Source organism: Megascapheus bottae, chromosome 28 (genome assembly GCF_031878675.1).
Source record: "Megascapheus bottae isolate mThoBot1 chromosome 28, mThoBot2.hap1, whole genome shotgun sequence".
NCBI classification, from domain to species: domain Eukaryota; kingdom Metazoa; phylum Chordata; class Mammalia; order Rodentia; family Geomyidae; genus Megascapheus; species Megascapheus bottae.
Window position 1 is genome coordinate 11,320,253 of NC_143536.1, and position 21,120 is coordinate 11,341,372.

The 21,120-nt window shown below is 39.2% G+C and overlaps 1 protein-coding gene across 2 annotated transcripts in view; it reads right to left on the bottom strand.

Moving 5' to 3' along the window:
* The window catches only part of Ttc28 (tetratricopeptide repeat domain 28), a 464,455-nt gene that overhangs the window by 209,645 nt on the left and 233,690 nt on the right, over positions 1-21,120 (bottom strand). For both annotated transcript variants that reach the window (XM_090320386.1, XM_090320387.1), the window contains one exon: positions 8,095-8,242. In XM_090320386.1, the coding sequence (XP_090176512.1) occupies positions 8,095-8,242 (148 nt within the window). The remainder of the gene's footprint in view (positions 1-8,094; positions 8,243-21,120) is intronic.

Consider the following 21,120-nt stretch of genomic DNA (forward strand, 5'->3'; position numbering starts at 1 on the left):
GTGACTTCTCCTGCCTTTTCATGGCCTAGTTCAAGTAGAAATTCGTCAGTCTAGCACTGCTGACTACCCACTCACCAATTTGATCATCTCCTCTCACTTACCCTATCCAGCACTATACTTTGTCACTGCCAAGCACACTGACTACACTTGGCCTTTCTCTTGGCTTTCTTAGAACCTGATGCATCATCATCCTTGAAGGCTCTACTTCCATACTATCTCCTTCCTTCAAGCTTCAACTCTCCCTCTACCTCTCAGCTTTTCTAGCTTTCATTAACTCATCATTTTTGTTTATGTATGTATTTATCTATTTATTTATTACTTTTTGTTGTGGGTACTGGGTCTTGAATCAGAGCCTTGTGCTCTTAGTTGGCTTGTTTGCTCACAATTAATGATCTACCACTTGAGCCACTACTGCCATCCAGCTTTTTGCTAGTTAATTGGATACGAAGTCTCTCAATCTTTTCTACCTCGAGACTGGCTGACTTCAAACTGCAATTCTCTAGATCTCAACCTCCTGGGCTTCCAGTTCCCAGCTTGTCATCAATTTTTTTTTTTTTTTTGCCAGTCCGGGGCTTGAGCTCAGGGCCTGAGCACTGTCCTTGGACTTTCTCAAGGTTAGAGCTCTACCACTTGAGCCTCAGCACCATTTCTGGCTTTTTTCTATGCATGTGGTACCGAGGAATCGAACCCGGGTCTTCATGCATGCTAGGCAAGCACTCTACCACTAGGCCAAACTCCCAGCCCAATTTTTATACCTAAACTAGTTATGCATTTTCAGAGTTAGTATTGTATAGTTTGGCCAGCTATTTCAAAATTTTTATACATCTGTCATTTCCCAGCTAACTCTGAGCACTACTGGAGGACTATTTAATACTCTATTACTCTATAAGTATTACTCTATAAGTAGCACAGCATGTCACATAAAAAAATCGCTTCATAACTACCATATAGGTGGAAGTCCTTAATGTGTGTGGCACTCAATAAATGTCAGCTAAAACCAAATTAGAATTACTGATCAATAAAATGTGTTCCTTTGTGCTCCTAGAGTTTTAGACCAACAAAATACCAGATCATTCTTTCTGGTAACCCAAGGACCATCACTGCTTCTGAAACCAGCATGTCTAAATAAAAATATTACCAAACAAAACCATAAAGTGTATTAAAGTAAGAGAGAGAATAAAGTTAATGTTGATTTCATTTTAATTATGTGCCATTTCTGTCAAGGGCCATATAGATTCCTTCCACTCACAGGGAGGTCTGAATAATGATTACTTCCAAGCTCCTCTGTCTTTTTCTTCTCCCTCTCCTTTAGAGACAACTACAGAGCTATGAACTATTGTTCTGTAAGAAGGTGGCTTTTTTGACCCATTTGTTGTTAGCTTTCCTGAAAATCTATAACACTTGAGTTGTTCTGACATATAGCTGTAAAAAAAAAAAAACTAAACTAAAAAGGGGCTGGTCTCTTTAAATCCTGAATCTCCTAGTCCACAGTACTGCATTAAAATGTAATTTTTACAATTTATGACTTCTCAACTCTCCAGTAAGGAGCTCTCATCTGAACCAACATTACCACAGAAACCTTGAAACTTACTGGTGCCTAAAGCATTTTTCCCTTCAATCAGATCACTAAACAGAGAACAAAGAACATTTTTACACCTGTCAAGATGCAAGCAGTGCATAGAACCAGTAAATGCCAGCTAACCAATCGGGTTAAATAAAGGCCCAAGCACCCAGGAATTGCAAGAATAGAATAAAACCTTGGAGAAATACCAGGAGCAGAATTTTGGTGGTGCCTGCTGATGGGTTTGGCAGCCAATGGTGATCACATCAGCATCCCACTGGCCAATTAACCAGAACAAAAATAATAGATTTTTAGAGTTGAAAAGACTTTGAAAATACCCTCATTTTAGAAATGAGTACTTAAGCGATTCTCCCAAGGTCTGATAGCTTGGGCCAAACCCAAGATAAGACCCATTGCAGGGCTCTAAGCTCAGACTCTGCCAGGCAATATTCTAAGTTGCCAGCTATAGAAGCTGGTTCTGGATGCTTGTAAGGAAAAAAGAAACACCGACTGTCTGGCTACTGGGAGAGAGAAAAATCCAGGCTACTAAACCCATAGGCAAAATCATGTTATAAATGCGGTTTGGTGAAGGCAGCTGGGCACAGGACATCACAGCTGGCAATGCCACCGCTATGGATGAACATACATTTGAAAACGGATATTACTGCTGGCACCCACCATCTTCCCAACAAATTCTGCACTCTGAACCTCCCTGAACCTTTTAGCACCTGCTTCAAGGTCCCTAGCACCTACTTCAAAGTCCCAGCTGGGAAGGAGGGAGGGAAAATTTGGCCTTCAAGTTTTCTGCTTTTGTAGCTGGATGCAGGAGGCACAGGTATGAGATGGGCAATTCCCCATGTAGGAAGTGTATTTAAGTGTTCTTCCACATATGACTGATGGCCACTCCAAGTGGAGATGGGCTTTCCACAGCAACATGATGAAGTTAGAAAATAAGTCAACGAAGTACACCTCTAAAACGAGACAGAAGTAACAGAAAGAAGAGGGAACACTGTGCTTGAAACAGATGTCTGGGAAATTCCCAAAAGAAATTCCCAGAAAGAAAAAATTTGATGGCACAAGTTTTCACTGGATGAAAATGGAATTAAAAATCTGAGAGGTAATGTGAATTAATGCACCTTCTATCTGGCAAATATCATATAACCCTTCTATTAATTACAATAAAAATATATGAAAAAATCTGAGGGGTAAAAAAAAAAAACAAATTTCGATCTGTAGTTCACAAGAAAGAGAACACAGGTAACAAGGGCAGGGGTGAATGCTGCCTAAATAGATCATTGCAACCATGAAAACAGAACAATGAAACCTGGTGAATTTGCTTGGGGAAGGGAGTAAAGAGGAGCTGGAATGAATTGGAATACATTGTAAACATGTGTGGAAAGGTAACAGTAAAATCTCTTTCCACTATATAACCAGTGTAAATAAATCAACATTAAATAAATAAGAAAAAATACAAGTGCATTAAAAGATAAATGCTAATGTGAAGACAACTACAAAGCTGACATAAAGGCAGTGTTGTAAAGGTCAACTAGGAATCTTCATGGAGGTAGAACCTGAACATTTTAAGGAAAAAATAAGACTTGGGTTTTGGGTTTTTTCCTAGGGAAAGGGATTTCATTTTTTCCTAGACAAAAAAGCCAGGGGAAAAAAGGTGTAGAGAATGGGAGGGGTACGAACAGACAGAGAGGTCTGCAGGGCAGGAATCTGAGAGGAGAAATGAAGTCAACACCACACTAGAGTAGAGACCCATATTTTAAAGCTATATGGGCTCTGTCTCCTTGTTTGTCAAATGCACAGGTGATAGTTGCAGCAATGGTTCACAATTGTACACGTCTCCATGTGTTTGTGTCCATATGTGTGTGTACCTATGTACATTTAAATGTATTTAGGTGGTAAATCTATACTCATGTAGAGTAATATAGATATATATATATATACACACAAAATGTCATTTTCACTATATGTAAATATTTCTTTAAATTTCAGTGTTAAATGTCTTGTTTTCGACTATGATAATCTCATTGGTCCACATTCACTAACCAGAAGCTCTAATTAGCATTTCATATGCTTGTGTTTTCTTTAAAATGGAGGTCTCTCTGTGATGTCTGCAGTGGTCTCAAGCATCCAGGTTCAGGCAATCCTCCGACCTCAGCCTCCCCAGTAGCTGGGATTACAGAGGCCCAGTGCACCATAGCCATCTATTATACTTCCTTCTGAAGAATGAAGATGGAAAGATAATTTTTAATGTGCAAATGATGGAGGAGTGTTCCTAACTCTATTATTCTATTTTCTAATTCCTATTCTAGGGGAAACTCGGGCTATTAGCAAATGGACTAATTTTGTGAATTTCAGCAGGCTAGAAAAAAAAACAGGATTTTGGCAGTACGTAACTATTCTATTGTTTTTCTTTCTAGAATCCATGTATAATGTATGAAAGAGCTAATGTTAAACCAAGTCCATAAGAACATAAATGCCTTTTACAACACTGACTGATCAGCTGATTGGTCTGTGCTTTTGAAATATAAAGATTTCAAGAGTTTAAGATGAACAAATCACATTTCCCGATAGTTGAAGAGCTTTTAGGAATGCAGTACAGGCTAATAACAAATAATTATGTACCCCACAGCTAAGAGATACATGGATTTCCTTGGTTCTAAGATACAGATAATCACATTGCTTCTGAATTGGGGGTTGAATATTTTGAAATCAGTGGTACTTTAGTGGCTGGCCACTTCCCTATCTAAATAGGCTATAAGAGCTTTTAATGTTATAGAAAGCTACATGGTAAGAAGAATTGGGTCAGCGATTGCTCATGAGTTTTTTCCTTCCTGGTTCTTGGTAATATATGAAATAATGGCACAGTGTTTCATTCTGAGTTCTTGGACACGACAAGCTGTGCCCTGCGACTCCGGTGGCATATCTGGAGAGGCTATCTAGGGAAAGTAACTTGGAAGCTGAAGATATGGAAAACATGGATGTTTTCAGGAACAACAGAGTTCTAGTTGAGAAGTGAATAAGAAACAAAATGTTTGACACCAAGACACTAAGACCATGAGAAAGTCATACAAAGGATGTGGCTTTGTTCCTCAGCCACAGCCCTATTCAGCCGTGAACACCAGATAACCGGATGGATATGGCTCCTTTCTATCTGTGAAAGGGGGGCTTGGTCTGCAGAGAGGAGGGCTTTGCTCCTGGGAGCCAGTACCCCAACAACATTAGCGGGTAGGCATTAACCTCTCCCAGGCAGAGAAGGGCTGAGCTACAGAGAACCAATCCATGCAGTCAATGAACTGGCAAATGGCAGGGCTAGAATGAGACTCCAGTCTCATGGGGGAAGCCTACCTTCCTAACACCATTTCAGGCACAGACTGGAAGAGTTCAGTAAATCAAAGTGGGCCCAGGTGACCCTGAAAAAGGCATGTATCCTTACCAGCTGACCCCAAGAGAAACACATATCCCTTACCCTTTCCCACTCATTCATAAAAGCAGTGTCCCTATATCCTCTGGAGCTCACAGAAACAACAGGTGATGGCCCATAAATGTAATAGTCTTTAGATTACCAAATTAACAGGAAAAGAGAAAATACACACAAGAGAACCCTCAGCAAGAAGCAGTCCTGCCTGGCATCATTAGAGGAACAAATAAAGGTAAACTCAATCTCACTTCGTAATTATATTATTAAATCCATGGCTGGCAGTGGCAGTGTGCAATGCCATCCAAATTTGCTTAAACATTTATAAGGTAAAATGAACTGAAATTGCTGAAACACTACCTAGAGGAGAAATGGAAAATACCAAAGGATAATGAGAAAACATGGGAAACAAAGTCTAGATTTATATATACTTATTTTATATTTTCATTAATGTTTTAAGAGAAATAGACTATGTATAGTAGTAACACAACAGTATCCACAGGAGAAATAGTTCAACTGATACCTCATTTAAGAGTATAAGTGAAACGATAATAATAAAAGAAACAAGATTTAATTCTGCTAGGAACAATAATAAAAAATCAAATTAAGCTGTATTATGGGTAAATAGCACATATTGATATAAAAACAAGAGTATATTTCTATTGCCAGGCTCCCATCTTATAATCCTAACTAATTTGGAGGCTTAAACATGGGAGGGTCTTGGTTCAAAGTCTGCCTAGACAGAAAACTCCATGAGACTCTATCTCCAATTAACCAGCAAAACCACAAGCTAGAAGTGTGGCTCAGATAGTAGACAGCAAGCTGTGAGCAAGTGTAAGGCTCTGTATTTAAACCCTGGTACCACCAAAAGAAAGTCCTACACATGTGTGTATATACAAACACATACAGACCTGAGTATTTGAATATGCAAAGCAGGGCTCTATCACTGAGCCACATCCCCAGCCCTAAAATAAAATCTTCTGGAACTTTACAATGCTTGTAAGTCCTTGGAGTTTTGTGTGCTTTCTGTTGCATCTAAGAACTACAAAACAAAAACAACTGACACAACAGATCCCATCTATCTGTGGAATGCCCCAGACCACATACCTATGCAATGATGGCAGAAACTGAGAAAGATGCAGGAGGCTGAAATAAACAGTGGGCAAAACTCTGCAGTGAATAACAGCTTTTGTGAATTACAACCATATAACACAAAGAGGTCATTAGGATGTGGGTGACACCAACAACCCTGACAAGCAGCAGTCTCTATAAAATGTAGTTAAGAGACGCCCTCCTGGAATAGACACAGTGAGCACAAGGCCTAAAAATAAACCAGATAAATTAAAGTACCTTGAGAGAAGAGAAAGAATATTGAAGTGCCCCCCAGCACCTGTAGGAAGCTTTCTTTAGGGTCAGCCTTGGGTCACCCCACTCTAAGATGGGAAGGGACAAGAAAACCCATAGGATGATAGCAGCTCTTAGTTACTTTTTGCAGTGTGAGGAGGATTTCTTTACATTTATCTAAACAAATTGCTTCAAAAGCAAAATGGTAAGTATGATTCTGCTGATATCAACACATATTCAAAGGCAGCAGCAGACACACCTCAGAATAAGGAAGTGATAACTTCATGAGCTAAGTGAAAAAAAATGCTTCATGGAGACGGAAGCAGAAAGGGAATGAGAAAATTCTAGAAAAATGATAGAGAAAGGTTGATTTTGTTTTTGGCTAAACCCCTCCTCCTCTCCCCTCCCTTTCTTCCCCCACCCCCCCAGCCTTGAAGGTCCACAGCGCATCTGCTCTGAGTCAGAGTTTATTAACAGCAGGCTCCACGGTGGGAGAAACCATTAGGTTCCTGCAGCAAAGACTCAGCTCTGCATGGCTTATAAAATCACACGAAGAGAGCTTTCCTTACATCTCTACCCCCTCTACCCCGCAAAAAATTTAAAAAAACCATGAAATCCTTGTCAGGAAAATATTTTTTATAGCTATGAATTATCCAGAGACCAAACGAATACCTTTTGTTCATCAAACTTTCATTTAGCGTATACCTTGAGCCAAGTCTAACATTAGCCAGTATATTAAAACTATCTAATGCTGCAAACATTTTCACAATTAGATAAAACTGTTCACTTAAATTGCCATTAAAAATTTTAAGCTCATTTTATTATATGTAAATTTCAAAAGCATACCATTAGAGATTTGCTTGACCTGATCTAAGTCGTGTGAGGCATGATTAGCATCTTCTATATCTCTTCTGACTATCAATCCAGTGGTAACAATTTGCACACACTTTTCTTCAAATCTTCTCAATAGTTCATTCCTCAAAAAAGTAATGTTCCTGCTAGGCATGGTAGTGTATACTTCTAATCTCTGTACTCAGGAGGCTGGGGCTAGAGAATCTCAAGTTCAAGATCAACCTGGGCTACCAAAGGAGATTCTGTCTATAAATAAAATAAATGTTCCAGATTATGAGTACAGCAGTAGTATACTTGCTTAGCATATATGAAACCCTGAATTTTAGCTACAGTACAGAGAAAAAGAAAAAAAAAGTAATGTTCAACAAAATGAAACCCATCTATTTTGAGCCTTAAAACTCCTCTAACTTTCTTGGTACTATTTTCAATGTGTTCTCTTCTTTTTCTAGAATATCATTTGGAATAAAGTAGAAGAACATAAATTATATAAACTAGTATCTGTCCTCATTTTCTCTCTTTTGATTTTCATATTTATTTCTAGACAGCAAATTTGCCCATCCAAGAAAATCAACTTACTAATACAGTTCAGAATTACAGAATCTTGAAACTATAAAATAAAGGAGAGAAAGGTGGAATTATTAAACTACCTAAAATCTGGACAGGTCAATTTCTCTACCCATGGCCATGGAGTTAATAAAAAATTTGAATACAACCACATCCACAAAGTGTCTAGCCAGTGGCCTTTCCACCATACTACTCTGACTCTTTAATATCAGTGATTCTTGATCTTTCTTTATCAGAAATAACTGATCTCTGCTTAATGGTAACCTATGAGTCTGACACCCAATTCGAACATCTTAGAAGTGCTCAAAATTGATATCTGAGCAAGTAATTTCATCCCCCTTACCTCTCATAGGAGACTTCATGGCAGCTTCTACCATCCCTACAAGAAGCTGGAGACTCTTGGGGTCTTGAGCTAGTCCCGATGCAAATGCCGCCAGGGCATCGGCATGACGTCCAAGGTACTGGAGGGCAACACCCTGTCGGAAGTATGCCTGGAAATAAAGAGAAGAAAGAGCACATATCACTTAACATACTTCACCCAGGAAAACAGGTAGGGGTTCTTTTTTTTTTTTTCCCAGCCCTGGGGCTTGAACTCAGAGCCTGAGCACTATCCTTGGGCTTTCTCAAGCCTAGAGCTCTACCACTTGAGCCACAGCATCTTTTCTGGCTTTTTTCTATGTATGTGGTACTGAGGCATTGAACCTGATTTTCGTGCATGCTAGCCAAGCACTCTTATCACTAGGCCAAACTCCTAGCCCGGAGAAGTGGGATTCTTTACAATAGATCAGTAGCACTACAATAGAGGAGACTTTGGCTCAAAACCAGAATGAATGCTTGGTAATCAAAGCAACTGGTTTATTCTGGCATCATAAGATGTAAGCAATGATCTCTACATGAATGAAACGAGAAGTTTATCTTCGTGACTACTGTTCTTAATGTACTATGTGAAGCTATCTCTTTTCCCTTTTTTTTCCACTTATGGTTAATCTCATGAGGTTACTGTATCTGAATTTGTAAACTGGTATACCATACATACACTTATTTGTTTATTAGAAATAGGGAAAGAAAGGGGGAAAACAAGATGAGTGGGAGGGGGAGGACAGGAAAGGGAGAGAAAAACAGGAGAAGAGGAATCAAGATCCGAGAAGTAATGTACCCACTACCTGATGAACGTAACTGTAACCTCTCTACACACTATCCAGACAATAAAAATACAATTTTTTAAAAAAGATGTAAGCATATTTCTTTCAAGCAGCTTATATTTAAAACTTCCATTCTTTTCTGCCTGAGCTGCCCTCAGGAAACTGAGATCCAGAGGATCATGGTTCAAGGCCAGCTCAGGCAGAAATGTCCATGGGATTCTATCTCCAAAATAACCAGCAAAAAGCCAGAAAGGAAGTGTGGCTCAAGTGGTAGATTATCAGTCAAGTAAGCAAGCCCAGCAACTGTGATGCCTTGAGTTCAAGCCCTGGTAATGACAAATAAAAATGAAATAATTGGTTTCTTATTTAACCTAAATACTGTTGCTTACAGTATTGTATATAACAGAAACTCAACTTTTTTAGTCTAACATACACATAAATTGTACTCATAGGATACAAGTGAAGTTTGAAGCTCTTAAAACTACTAAGTTTAGCATATAGTTTTATATCACAATTACATGAATAGCCAATGAGAAAAGGCAGGCAACTTTCAGGATTATAACATCTCATTTCATTTTTTAAAAATAACACTTTGAGGACTTCATACAGGCCATACAACTCAGGATACTTCTACTGAGAAACAATCCATACACAAAATGAATGCTCAAATTGTTATGAGCTCTTCTGGCTTCGGTTAGCTGAAAATGCCAGCAGCTGTTAAAACTCAGACCCCAGTCAGACAATAACCTGCAAATGCACTTTCATTACTAATTCATAAGATCACTTCCTTTTGCTGGCCTCAGCCACTGTTTTAATCTTTAATGTGTTTACAGACATTTTTCATTACCCTTTTCATTTCACACTTTAGGTGGTTCCTGTAATCCAAGAAGCAGGATAGTGTACATTCCAATTAAAAAGAACTATGGCTTACCTAAGTCTGGAAGTGCAATCTTACTGCAAAGCTAGAAATAATATGCATATATTATATGTATATAATATGTACATATTATATGTGATATAATATATATTTATGTTATACTACTTAAATATGTATATAAATATGCCAAATATCAATAAATGGTAGTTATTATTTATAGAGGGAGACCAATGATTCTGTAGTTATTGATTTCAGGCATGTTTTATAAGAAACAAAAAAATTCTAAATTAGTCTCAATTTTTATAGTCTCTCATTTATTTATAACAATACTTTATGAATCATGAGTTTACTGAGATAGCAGTTGATTTTCTTGTATGCCAAGAACAAGTACTGAGAAGCAGGTAAGTGCAGAGCTGTCGGGGTTCTTCGTCCCGGGTCCCTCTCTACTAGTACGGGGATGGGGAAAAGCACACCCCAATCAGGCCAAGCCGCCAGAGGAAGGGGCCCACTGTCCTCCCGCACCCAGCCTTCTTATCCCAGAGCACAAACAGAGACGCCACGCAGCTTCATCAAGGCAGGAAGATCTCTCTTCCTTTATTCCCTAAATCCCTCCTTCTTATATTGGGTGAGGGAGCCTATCAGTATACAAGATGGACAGGACAAAGAGGTCCACATGTTTTATCTCTACTACAAGCCTCAGCAGAAAGTTATTAGACATGGTGTTACTCGGCCCCCAACACAGAGCCAAGTTCAGTGTCCATGCCACTCTCCACAGAGTGCACCTGTTTGCTTTCTTAGGACACTCTGAAATTTGGTGAAAAAAGGTAAAGCCAACCATGTCTCTCTCTTCAGTTCCTCTCTTCAGGAAATAATAGAAAATAAAAGGAAATTTAGGAAAGAAGACTCAAAGGTCTTCCTATCCCCTCCAGATCCTCTATCCAACTGTAAAGGATGTTATTAGTTAACAGCTCAGTGCTGTGAAGTTCTAACAAACTTCCAGGGGTTCCAGACTCAGAGTGGGCTCTCCTAACTCTTCCCCAAACTTTATTCTTTGTTTGTAAAAAGAGTTTTGAATAAAAGTAAGTTCGTTCCCTATACATTTGTGACTGAGGGGCCATTGTGGAGTTTTCTCTGCTGCTGATAAAACCTGGTTTGTGGGTTCTGCTGACTCAATACAGGATCTACTATCCTCCATACTCATAACAAGCTCTCTCATTCTTAGGTAGTAAGACAGGAGTTTTAACAAGTGCACACAGTTACATAACAGAGTACAAGGGGAATCTGAAATTATTTTCATATGGAAGAATATTATTTGGGTCTTGTCACTGCTTACCTACTCCCTACTCTCCTAAAGAAAGAGCCTGGCAACTGGGGAATAATTGAGACGTCTCCTTACTCTAGGCTCCCAGACAAAATCTAACCATCTGACTAGAAGTAATTGCAATGATGGAATCTGAAGAGATGCCTCTGCCAGCTTCCTCCAAAGCAGAGGTCAAGCTGTGGTGAGAATCACAGCTGTTTACCGTGGTTTGGAAAAAATCCATGCCATGTCCTGTAGCCTGTCCGCCCTTCCCCTGTGGGTCTTGCTGGCTCATTTTTCTTTTATCATGACAGGTTTTTCGTGGACAGTGGCTTCCTGTGGGAGAGGGGCCAAAGCACTGCGCTGAAGGCCATGGAAGCCAACACAGGACGTGGCTTGGGTCAAGCCTCTGACTGTATACACAGTTCGCCACACCCTTGTCACATGCTAGACATTGCTTATGCCACAGGGTGAAGGAAAGACACTGCAGATCAACCAGTGAAAGTACTTCTGCTTTGAGAGCATGAAGAAGAGAGATTCAGGGGGCTGGTTATGTGTTGCAGACTGAAGGTAGGGTGCCTGAGTTTTCAAGTTCTATGTTCATTTACTTTCTGTGGTTTACAAAAACAAAACAAAACAAAGCTCAGTGATTTTTCTATTATTCCAGTAACCAAATGGCCTCACAAATGAAATAAAGAAAAGTCAATTACAAGCATGAGTTTTCATTCCCTTTTTTCTTTGTTTCAATTACTATTCCCTAAAATAACCCCACAGTGTCGGGCACAGAGGTAATACCAAAAAACAAAGGCAAGACTGGTGTCAGTCTATAGGGGAAGAACATAAAAGCTAGAAATGGTTTTGCTCCTGGCTGCAGTAAATGCTAACTGAGGGAACTCTAGTGACATTTCAGCAGTAACAAAAATGTAACTAATGACTAAAACATTTACAACTTATTGTTAAAATTGTTAATATTAGTGGCATTTGCTTTTTATTAAATGGCCATCCAGAGGGCAAAAATGAGTAAATATATAAAACAGTAAACTATTCTCCATGCAAATGCTCCTGGAAACAATGATGATTGTCTTTGCTTCTAGCACCTATTCCTAGCCAAAATTTCAGATGTCACAGAACCAGCAATAACCCAACTCTCACCCTAAATGACTGTGATCAGAAGGACATGTGCACTTACAATACAAAATATGTAACAAGTCCAAGTAAGATATAATTATTCATAGGACTGACATCTTATATTCTTAAGGGCAATGTATAATCTATTTCTTGGTTCAAGCATTTGCAAATAATCTGCCTTTTGATTTTGATCTAATTGAATGTCACACTTCAATATTCCCAAGCCATCTTTTACAATTTGTGCTTGAACCTGATTTATACCTTACCAAGAATAATTACTTCCAGCTATAATGTGGACTGATGGAAGGCCCAACATACACTTTCTATACCATCGCCATCTTTCTCCACCAATGTATGCAAATCACTTGAGTGTTTATCAAATGTCCCTTTATTGCTTTAAGAAAACGAGTAGACACAGTAAAGATGAAAATGATTTATAAACTACCATAACCAAGGCAAACATGAACACAGGAGGTCCATGCCAGGCAACCTGTAAAATCAGTGTGAGTGTAAAACTGTGTTCAACTGTGATGGCAAACAAGAAAATTAGAGAGCAAAAATATGTGATTTTACAAAGAAATGTATAACTTGTATGACTTGAAATTTTAATTTTTTGAGCATTAAAGTCCTCATTGAACATATTGATCACATTTGCATATTTGGTATTTTACATAGTTGACTTTCATGGTCTTTGTTAGGTATTGTATTGTATGGACAAGTAAAAGGCAACTTAAGTTATCTAAAATACACATTTATCATGAACAAATTGTGCATTTTCACATGTAAATATAAACTTTTTTTTTTTTTGCCAGTCCTGGACTTGAGCTCAGGACCTGGGCATTGTCCTTGGACTTTCTCAAGGCTAGAGCTCTAGCCACTTAAGCCTCAGCACCACTTCTGGATTTTTTTTTTCCTATGTATGTAGTACCAAGGAATCGAATCCGGGTCTTCATGCATGCTAGGCAAGCACTCTACCACCAGACCAAACTCCCAGCCCTGATATAAACTTTTACACATAAAAAAGACAGCCAGCCAGGCACTGGTAGCTTACACCTGTAGTCATAGCTACTCAGGAGGTTGAGATCTGAGTATCACAGTTCAAAGCTAGCCTGGGTACAAAGTCCATGAGGCTCTTATCTCCAATTAACTACCAGAAAACTACAAATGGCACTGTGGCTCAAAGTGGTAGATTGATAGCCTTGAGCTGAAGAGCTCAGGGACAATGCCAAGGCCCAGAGTTCAAGCCCCACAACCGACAAAAAAAAAAAAGACAGAGTCTGTATTCCGAAAAAGTTTTTACATTGTCGTATCAAACAGGCCTGTGTGATGAAGGAAAAGGTAGAAAATGTAAGAGCTAGAATCACTCTATAGGAATCTATGGAACATACATTCCTTTCAGACACTTAATACTACTCCCTATTCATTAGAATTACTACAAAATTTTCTGAGGTCTAAGCCTCACATTTGTTTTAGTATTAAACAGATTAAACAGAGCCTAGAATTACTAGCTAGGCACAGTGGCTCACTTGTGTTATCCTAGCTATTCAGGAGAAAGCAATCAGGAGGAATGCAGTCTAAGGCCAGAAAAAGGTTCTTGAGACCCCCTACTTCAACCAAAAAGAAAAAAGAAAGCTGGGCACAGGGACAGGCACCTAACTGTAAAGGAAGCATAAGTAGGAAGACTGGGGCGTGGGTTTACCACAAGACCATATTGAAAAATAGAAAAAAAGCAAAAAAGAGCAAAAGGCATGGCAAAAGTTATAGGGAGCACAGGCCCTGACTCCAGTACGGTCAAAAAAATCCCAATATTGTCATATCAGTCCTGCTACTATAAATTATCATAAATCTTTGCACACAGATATGAACTTATTTTATGATATGCTGATATTTTATTTCCCCAAATCTTTCTAAGTCATCCATTTATTGAGCTACTCTATATCACAAAGTGTGTTCAGTGCTTTCCATAGTCCATCACTGGCCTTCATAATTCCCTAAAAGGAGTCCTTAATGATGGCCATTGCACAAAAGAGGTGGCTACAAAACTGGCTCCAAATCACACTTCCACAAAGCCAGTCAACCCTCTACTATACTCTTTCCACTGGTCCATATCACCTCTTTGATAAAGAATTAATAGCATACAATTAACCTCTAAACCAGCTTTTTGTGAGGGAACTCTTGTAAAATTCAACCTATATAGGCAGAAATGAAGGAAAATCAGAAATGACACAGAAAATTTATGAACATGAATATTTAATCTCTATTCCATTAGCAACCCTTGATTGTAGAACAATTTTTAATGAATTGGATGGAAGGAAAATTCATTTCATTAACCTTTCATATAAATGTGTTATTATTGAACCAAACAGGCCACTGTACTTGCAACTCAGTTCGATGTTAATTAGATTACAGGCCTAGGCTTTAAATCAAAGAGAAACCAAAGGAGCCATCAGCAAGCTTCTCAGCCAGTGCTTGCTTGTTCACTGGCTACAATACAATTTTCTGTGCTTCTTTTATCTTTTGATATTTTCAACTGAGTTTTCTCTTGCTTCTATGTGCTAACACTTTATATTAAAAATAAGAAGAAAACAACTTGGAATCAGCAAAGAACACATTTTTCCATCTAGCAATGTGTTTTACCTGCTCAGCTGGGAGTAATCATTCCTACCTCTCCAGAAAACTACACTTCAATTCTTCACTACTTTTTTCTAGTCTATCTTATTGTGTACTAAAAGCATGTGCAGGAGATTGGAAGCTGTTTTAGAAACCATCATTATTTAGTTTGGAACTCAGAGTCAGAGGGCTAAATGACCTATACATAATGTTCTCACCAAAGCCACAGCTGCAAACTGTTTTCTACTCCACTGTTGGCTTTTGGTACATTCAGATCAATTTCTAAAGGAAGTCTGTTCTCAGTTCTGATTGTTTCATTTATCAGCTATTTCTTTTCCTGCAATTAATTTTAAATGAAATATATCCAAGTTGTTACAAAGGTGACACATTTATGAGGTAATCCAGTTTAAAAGAAATTCAAAACTAAGTAAGATGTTAAAGAAAAAAAAATACCAACCAAGAGTTAAATTTAACTGTAGGAGAGATTCCCCAAGTGCCAGTGCATGTTAGGTTGTAACATGTTAGGTTGTAACATGTGGGCACTGTCTGGAGTTTCTCTGTCAAGCTTTAAAAGTAAACAATGAATGAAGTCTGAGGTCCTGAAAGTAATGGCTCTGAACTTTCCATATCATATGCTGTATTTCCATGGGTGTGGCATAGGAAGTGTGTAAAATCATGCCAAGAAGAAAGCCGAGGAATTTCCTGAACTTTCTCCAAGAGATCATCTGGTTTCAGCATGGGTTCTGTGCCCTGGTCTCTGTGCCCCTCCCTCCACCCTGGCACACAGAACATACACTTAGACACACACACACACACACACACACACACACACACACACAAACACGTGTGCGTGTGCGCAAACAGCCTGGTCCTGGGCACTCATGAGGGGAGACCAGAAGCAAACAGAAAAGAATCATGGCAGGCAGAAAGAACAGCAGATCTGGAATACATGGGATCAGGCGGAATTCTCACTAACCATTTGAAGTACCCACGGCGTCTTGCCTACCATAGTGGAGGCTCTAGAATTCAACAATGCAGTCTATGAGAATCACTACTATGGCAGTCATGGGGGGACTGGGGCTCTGGACAAGGCTCACTGACAGATGAAGTTCCATCATTAGTGATTCACTTGTTTGATTAATTTTCCAGCTAGAAACTCTTGTTCTATTCAAAGTATCATTCTAAGGGGAGTGGCACTGTGTCCAAAGCTACACATCTGAAATGTCAAAGTTATTTGAAATTTGGAGAAGAGAATTTTTCTGTAATAATAAAATAGTTTTAGATTCATAGCAAAATTGAGGAGAAAGGTCAGAGCTGACTATTCCTTATATCCCCATTCCTTATATCTGGTCTGTCCTCTCACCCTTTCCCCAAAGTTATGTATAGCCTTCTTTCCTGTCCTGAAACAAAGGGTGTATTTTTCTATATTGTATAAAGAATTTTTTATATAAAAATGATAGAGCAAAATGAGTTTACACTTTTTGAGAGAAAATAAAACAAATGCCCATTCCTACTCTTCCTAGAACCCCAGTGCTTAAAATAACACCTTTCTCCTGAATGTAGATGCCTATTCTACTAACAGTTCTGATTGCTCTAGTTGCTAGCCAGTGGTAAGAGTCCTCCAAAAAGAATTTACATTGGGAAAAGACATTCACAGACAGCACGACCAATAGGCTAGGGCAGGGCTGGAAACATCAAAGACATCTGTTTTTCAAAATGATAAATTTTCTGGATACTACCTCTTTCTCTTTCTGTCTTTCTGCATTGACTCCTGATATTACATTACCAAATGCCAAAATGAGAAACAAGAAATGGCCACTGCCCAGTAGTTACTAGCACAGAAAACCATCAATGCACAGAATATCTTTTCAGGAGGAAAGAGCTTTCAGTTCTAAACATGATGGAGAACCCAAAGCCAGGAACCAGTGGTACAGGCCTGTAACCCTAGCTCCTCAGGAAGCTGAGATCTGAAGATAGCAAGTCAAAGCCAGCCCAGACACAAAAGTCAGTGAGACTCTTATCTCCAATGAACCAGCAGAAAACCGGAAGAGGTACTGTAGCTCAAAGTGGTAGGGCGCTAGTTTTGAGCTGAAGAGCTCAGGGACAGACCTAGGGTTCAAGCCCCACAACCAACAGGGAAAAAAAAAAAGATGGAGAGCCACTGAGCACAACCAGTCACACCATGAAGAGACACATCTCCGAGGGGCTCTGAATGCTTGCAGGTGAAGCCCAGGATTCCAAACAGCAAAAGGTACCAACAATGGATTTGCTGTTTTGGTTTTTTCTTTTTTTTTCCATCCAGTATTGCCCAACAGGGACTCAAAGGTAGGGACTCATTGAGTTCCAACAAAAGAGTTCCAAGTAAAGCCTTCTCTGCTCAGAGAAGCAAGAAAGGGGTTCCTAAGGGCCAGAAAGAGTAGAAAAAGCACTAATTCAAGTCTCCTTTACATTCCCTCCCAGCACTCACCCTAGCAAGCCATCTGTGGCAGCACTGGCTGCTAAGCAGACACCAAAAATTATGCAGAATACTCTTCTCAGTCTGCAGTATCTAGGGTACAGGAGGAGATTCCATGCCTATCATCTTCATCTTCTCCTCCCTTCCCCTTTTCTCCCCTCCCCTCCCCTCCCCTTCCCTCCTCTCTCCATCTCTATTTCTCTATTTCTCTCTCTCTCTCTCCCTCCCTCCCTCCCTCCCTCCCTCCCTCCCTCCCCTCCTCCTCCTCCTCCTCCTCCTCCTCCTCCTCCTCCTCCTCCTTCTTCTTCTTCTTCTCTCTCTCTCTCTCTCTCTCTCTCTCTCTCTCTCTCTCTCTCTCTCTCTCTCTCTCTCTCTCTCTCTCTCCCCCTCCCTCCCTCCCCTTGTATGGCTTGCTTCCTTGTATTCATAGAATTTCACAGGGAAACTAAAGTACTACTTTTGGCCAAAGAAGAGGAAATAAAGAAGATGGTGATCTGGAAAGTGTCAAGAAGACCAAATATGAGGGTGCTCATAAGAATAATCCCATAAAGTGGCCAATTACAGTCCACATGTCTGCCTAGGCAGGAAGTGAGACCTTATCATAAAAATATTCAGTGAAAAACAAGACTGAAGGCATGGCTCAGCAGTAAAGTTCCTGTCAAGCAAGTATGGGCTGTGCTTTTGAACTGCAGGACTGCCAAACAAAATGAATACAGGCCAGAGAGAGAAAGATATGCTTAAACTAAAGAGGAGTATGCCTGTATGACTCCAGATTTAGTAACAGGTTCACAAATTTAACACCTAAGTATGGGGAGCAAATTAAAAGGTAGATACACAGGACTTCATCTAAACTGAAAAGTTTTGTGTAGCAAGAACACTATCAAGCCAGGGCTCAAGTCTAATCCTAGCTATTCAGGAGGTTAAGATCTAAGGATCATGGTTCAAAGCCAGCCTGGCACTAAAGAATGTGAGCCTCTTATCTCTAATTAACCACTAGAAAACGAGAAGTGAGGCTGTAACTCAGGAGTAGGGTGGTAGCCTTGAGCTAAAGAGCTCAGGGACAGCGCCCAGGCCCAGAGTCCAAGCCTCACGACCGATTTTTAAAAAATAAAGAAAGAAAAAAAAAGAACACTATCAAGAAAGTGAAAAGACAATCCAAAGAATGGAAATACGTTCAAATCATGTATATAATTTGGGTCAAACATCTAGAATAAATAAAATACTCCTATAACTCAACAATAGAAAGACAACCCAATCTTAAAAATGAGCAAAGGATTGGAAGAAGAGGCACAGATACCAACAAACATGTGAGATGCTTGACACCACTAGTCATTACAGAAAGGCAGACCAAAACCACAGGGAGATGCCACTTCACACATACTGCAATGGTTAGGATACACTGTTTTTATTTTGAAATGTTTAATTTTAAAATTCTTAATTTTTCCTTTTAAATTAAGAAAATGATAAAAATATGTTGTCAGGGATGCGACAAACTGGAGCCTTCATACATCACAGATGGGATCACATAATGGGTTAGCCATCCAAACTATGTGGCAGTTCTTAATGCATTAAAGGGTCTGTGATGTGGCTGCATGGCATACAATGTGCTTAGCAAGGCCCTGGGTTAAAATCCTGGCACACACAGCTGGCCACAGGGGCTCATATCTGTAATCCTCAGGAGGCTAAGATCAGAGGATTGTGGTTCAAAGCCAGACAAGACAGGAAAGTTCATGAGATTCTTATCTCTAATTAACTACCAAAGAAAGCCAGAAGTGAAGCTGTGGCTCAAGTGGTACAGCAATAGCCCTGAGTAAAAAAGCTAAAAGGATAGTGTTTAAGCTCTGAGATCAAGCTCCAATAACAGCAGCCTTTCCCTACCCCTTAACATAGAACTGGTTAATTAAAGAATTTAAAATTCTTTTATAGGTATATTCAATGTAGCAATATTCACAATAATCAAGGGAAATAATACCGATGTTTACTGATGAATGAGGGCATCAATAAAATGTGTCATATTCAACAAAATTACAACTGTAAAATGTAAATGAATCACTGCTATATGCTAACATGAATAAACCTCAAAAACAGGCTAAGTGAAAGAAGTAAGACACAAAAAGTCACAAATTGTATTATTCTACTTACATGAGATTTCTAGAATCAGTCCATAGAAAAAGAGAACAAACAGTAATTACTCAATGAGTATGGAGCTTTAATTTCAATTGATAAGGGATTTAGATGATGACACACATCCATAATTCCAGCTATATGAAAAGCAGAGATCAGCAGAACCACAGTTCCAGGCCAGCCCATAACGAAGTTAATAAAACCCTGGCTTATCCATCACACTGGGGGCAGGAGAACATACCGATGGTCCCAGGTATGTGGGAAGCATAGGCGGGAAGGTAAATATAACTGAATATATTCATGTTTTCAAATTCAAAGAACTATACCCATACATACATCAATTTAATTGGAAGGGATTAGGAAATATCCTAGGTACTAGTGGCTCACATATGTATAATCCTAGCTACTCAGGAGTCTGAAATCTAGAGAACTGTGGTTCCAGGTTAACTCTGCCAGAAAAGTCTGTGAAACTGCATCTCCAAACTAATCAGGGGGAAAAAATGCTGGAAGCATAGAAAGTAGTAGAGTGCCAGTCATGAATAAGTGAAAATGCAAGGCCCCAAGTTCCAGCCTCTGGTGCCAGTATAAAAACTGAACTGGAAAACAGACAGCAATGACAGTGGCAGGAGTTTGTGGGTATAATGAATGTCATGGCAATGAATGTCTTGCATAAGCAAGAATGGTCAAAGTGGGGAATCGTGGAATACGTGCATTATCACAGCACAGGCACATGCTTCTTTTCACTAAACGAAACAGCTGTACAACAACACTCGTTTCAACCAGAGGGTGAGAACAAAAGACAGACACTTTATGCTCACACACCATCAGAAGAATATGCTGACATTTCTATGACAGCAAGGTCAAGGTCAAGGGTGCTGCTAAAAGCTTTACGAACTGATCTCTTGATCTCTTCGAGTTTGCATCAACTTCTTGTCAAGACTGATTCTTGTTACTAGCATTTAGCCTGTATGCCAAACTGAGTCAACCAAAAAATCCAAGATATAAACCTATAAGGAATAATTGAAATTTCTGAGATGTGTGGATAATTTTGTTTTAATTAAAGATTGATTTTTGTGTGCATGTGCGCTTGTTCTAGGACATGAAATCAGGACCTGGGCACTGTCCCTGAGCTCTTTTGCTCAAAGCTGGAGTTCTACCACTTGAGCCACAGGTCCACTTTTGGCTTATTTAGTGCTTAATTAAAATAAGAGTCTTATGGGCTTTCTTACCTAGGCTGGCTTCAAACTATGATCCTAAAATCTCAGTGTCCTGAATAGCTAGGATTATAGGTGTGAACCACCAGTGTACAGCAATTAAAGATGTTTTCTAAAGCAAAACAGTGCTTTGAGCATCTCAGTGAAAAACATACACACGCCAACATCCTACCTGTGAAATGAAAATAAAAATTAAATGTGATATAATAGACTAAGGAAGAAATCAATGATTTATATATTATATTTATATAAATTATTTCATTATATTCATATGAATGTATATTATTCAAAGTAAAGCTTTAAAATTAAGTTAAAAATTGTAAGTAGTAATAATGCATATAGGTGTAGTCAATGTTCACAGATTATATACTTGTTAGCTGCCAAATTCCTAACATCAACTATGATGTAGGTCTCAGGACCTACAAGTTCCCAGCTGAGAGGAAACAAGCTGACATCCTGCCTTCTTCTGTCTGCTCTCATATTGTAAACAAGAATCCTCTTGGTGAACAATTTCACTGT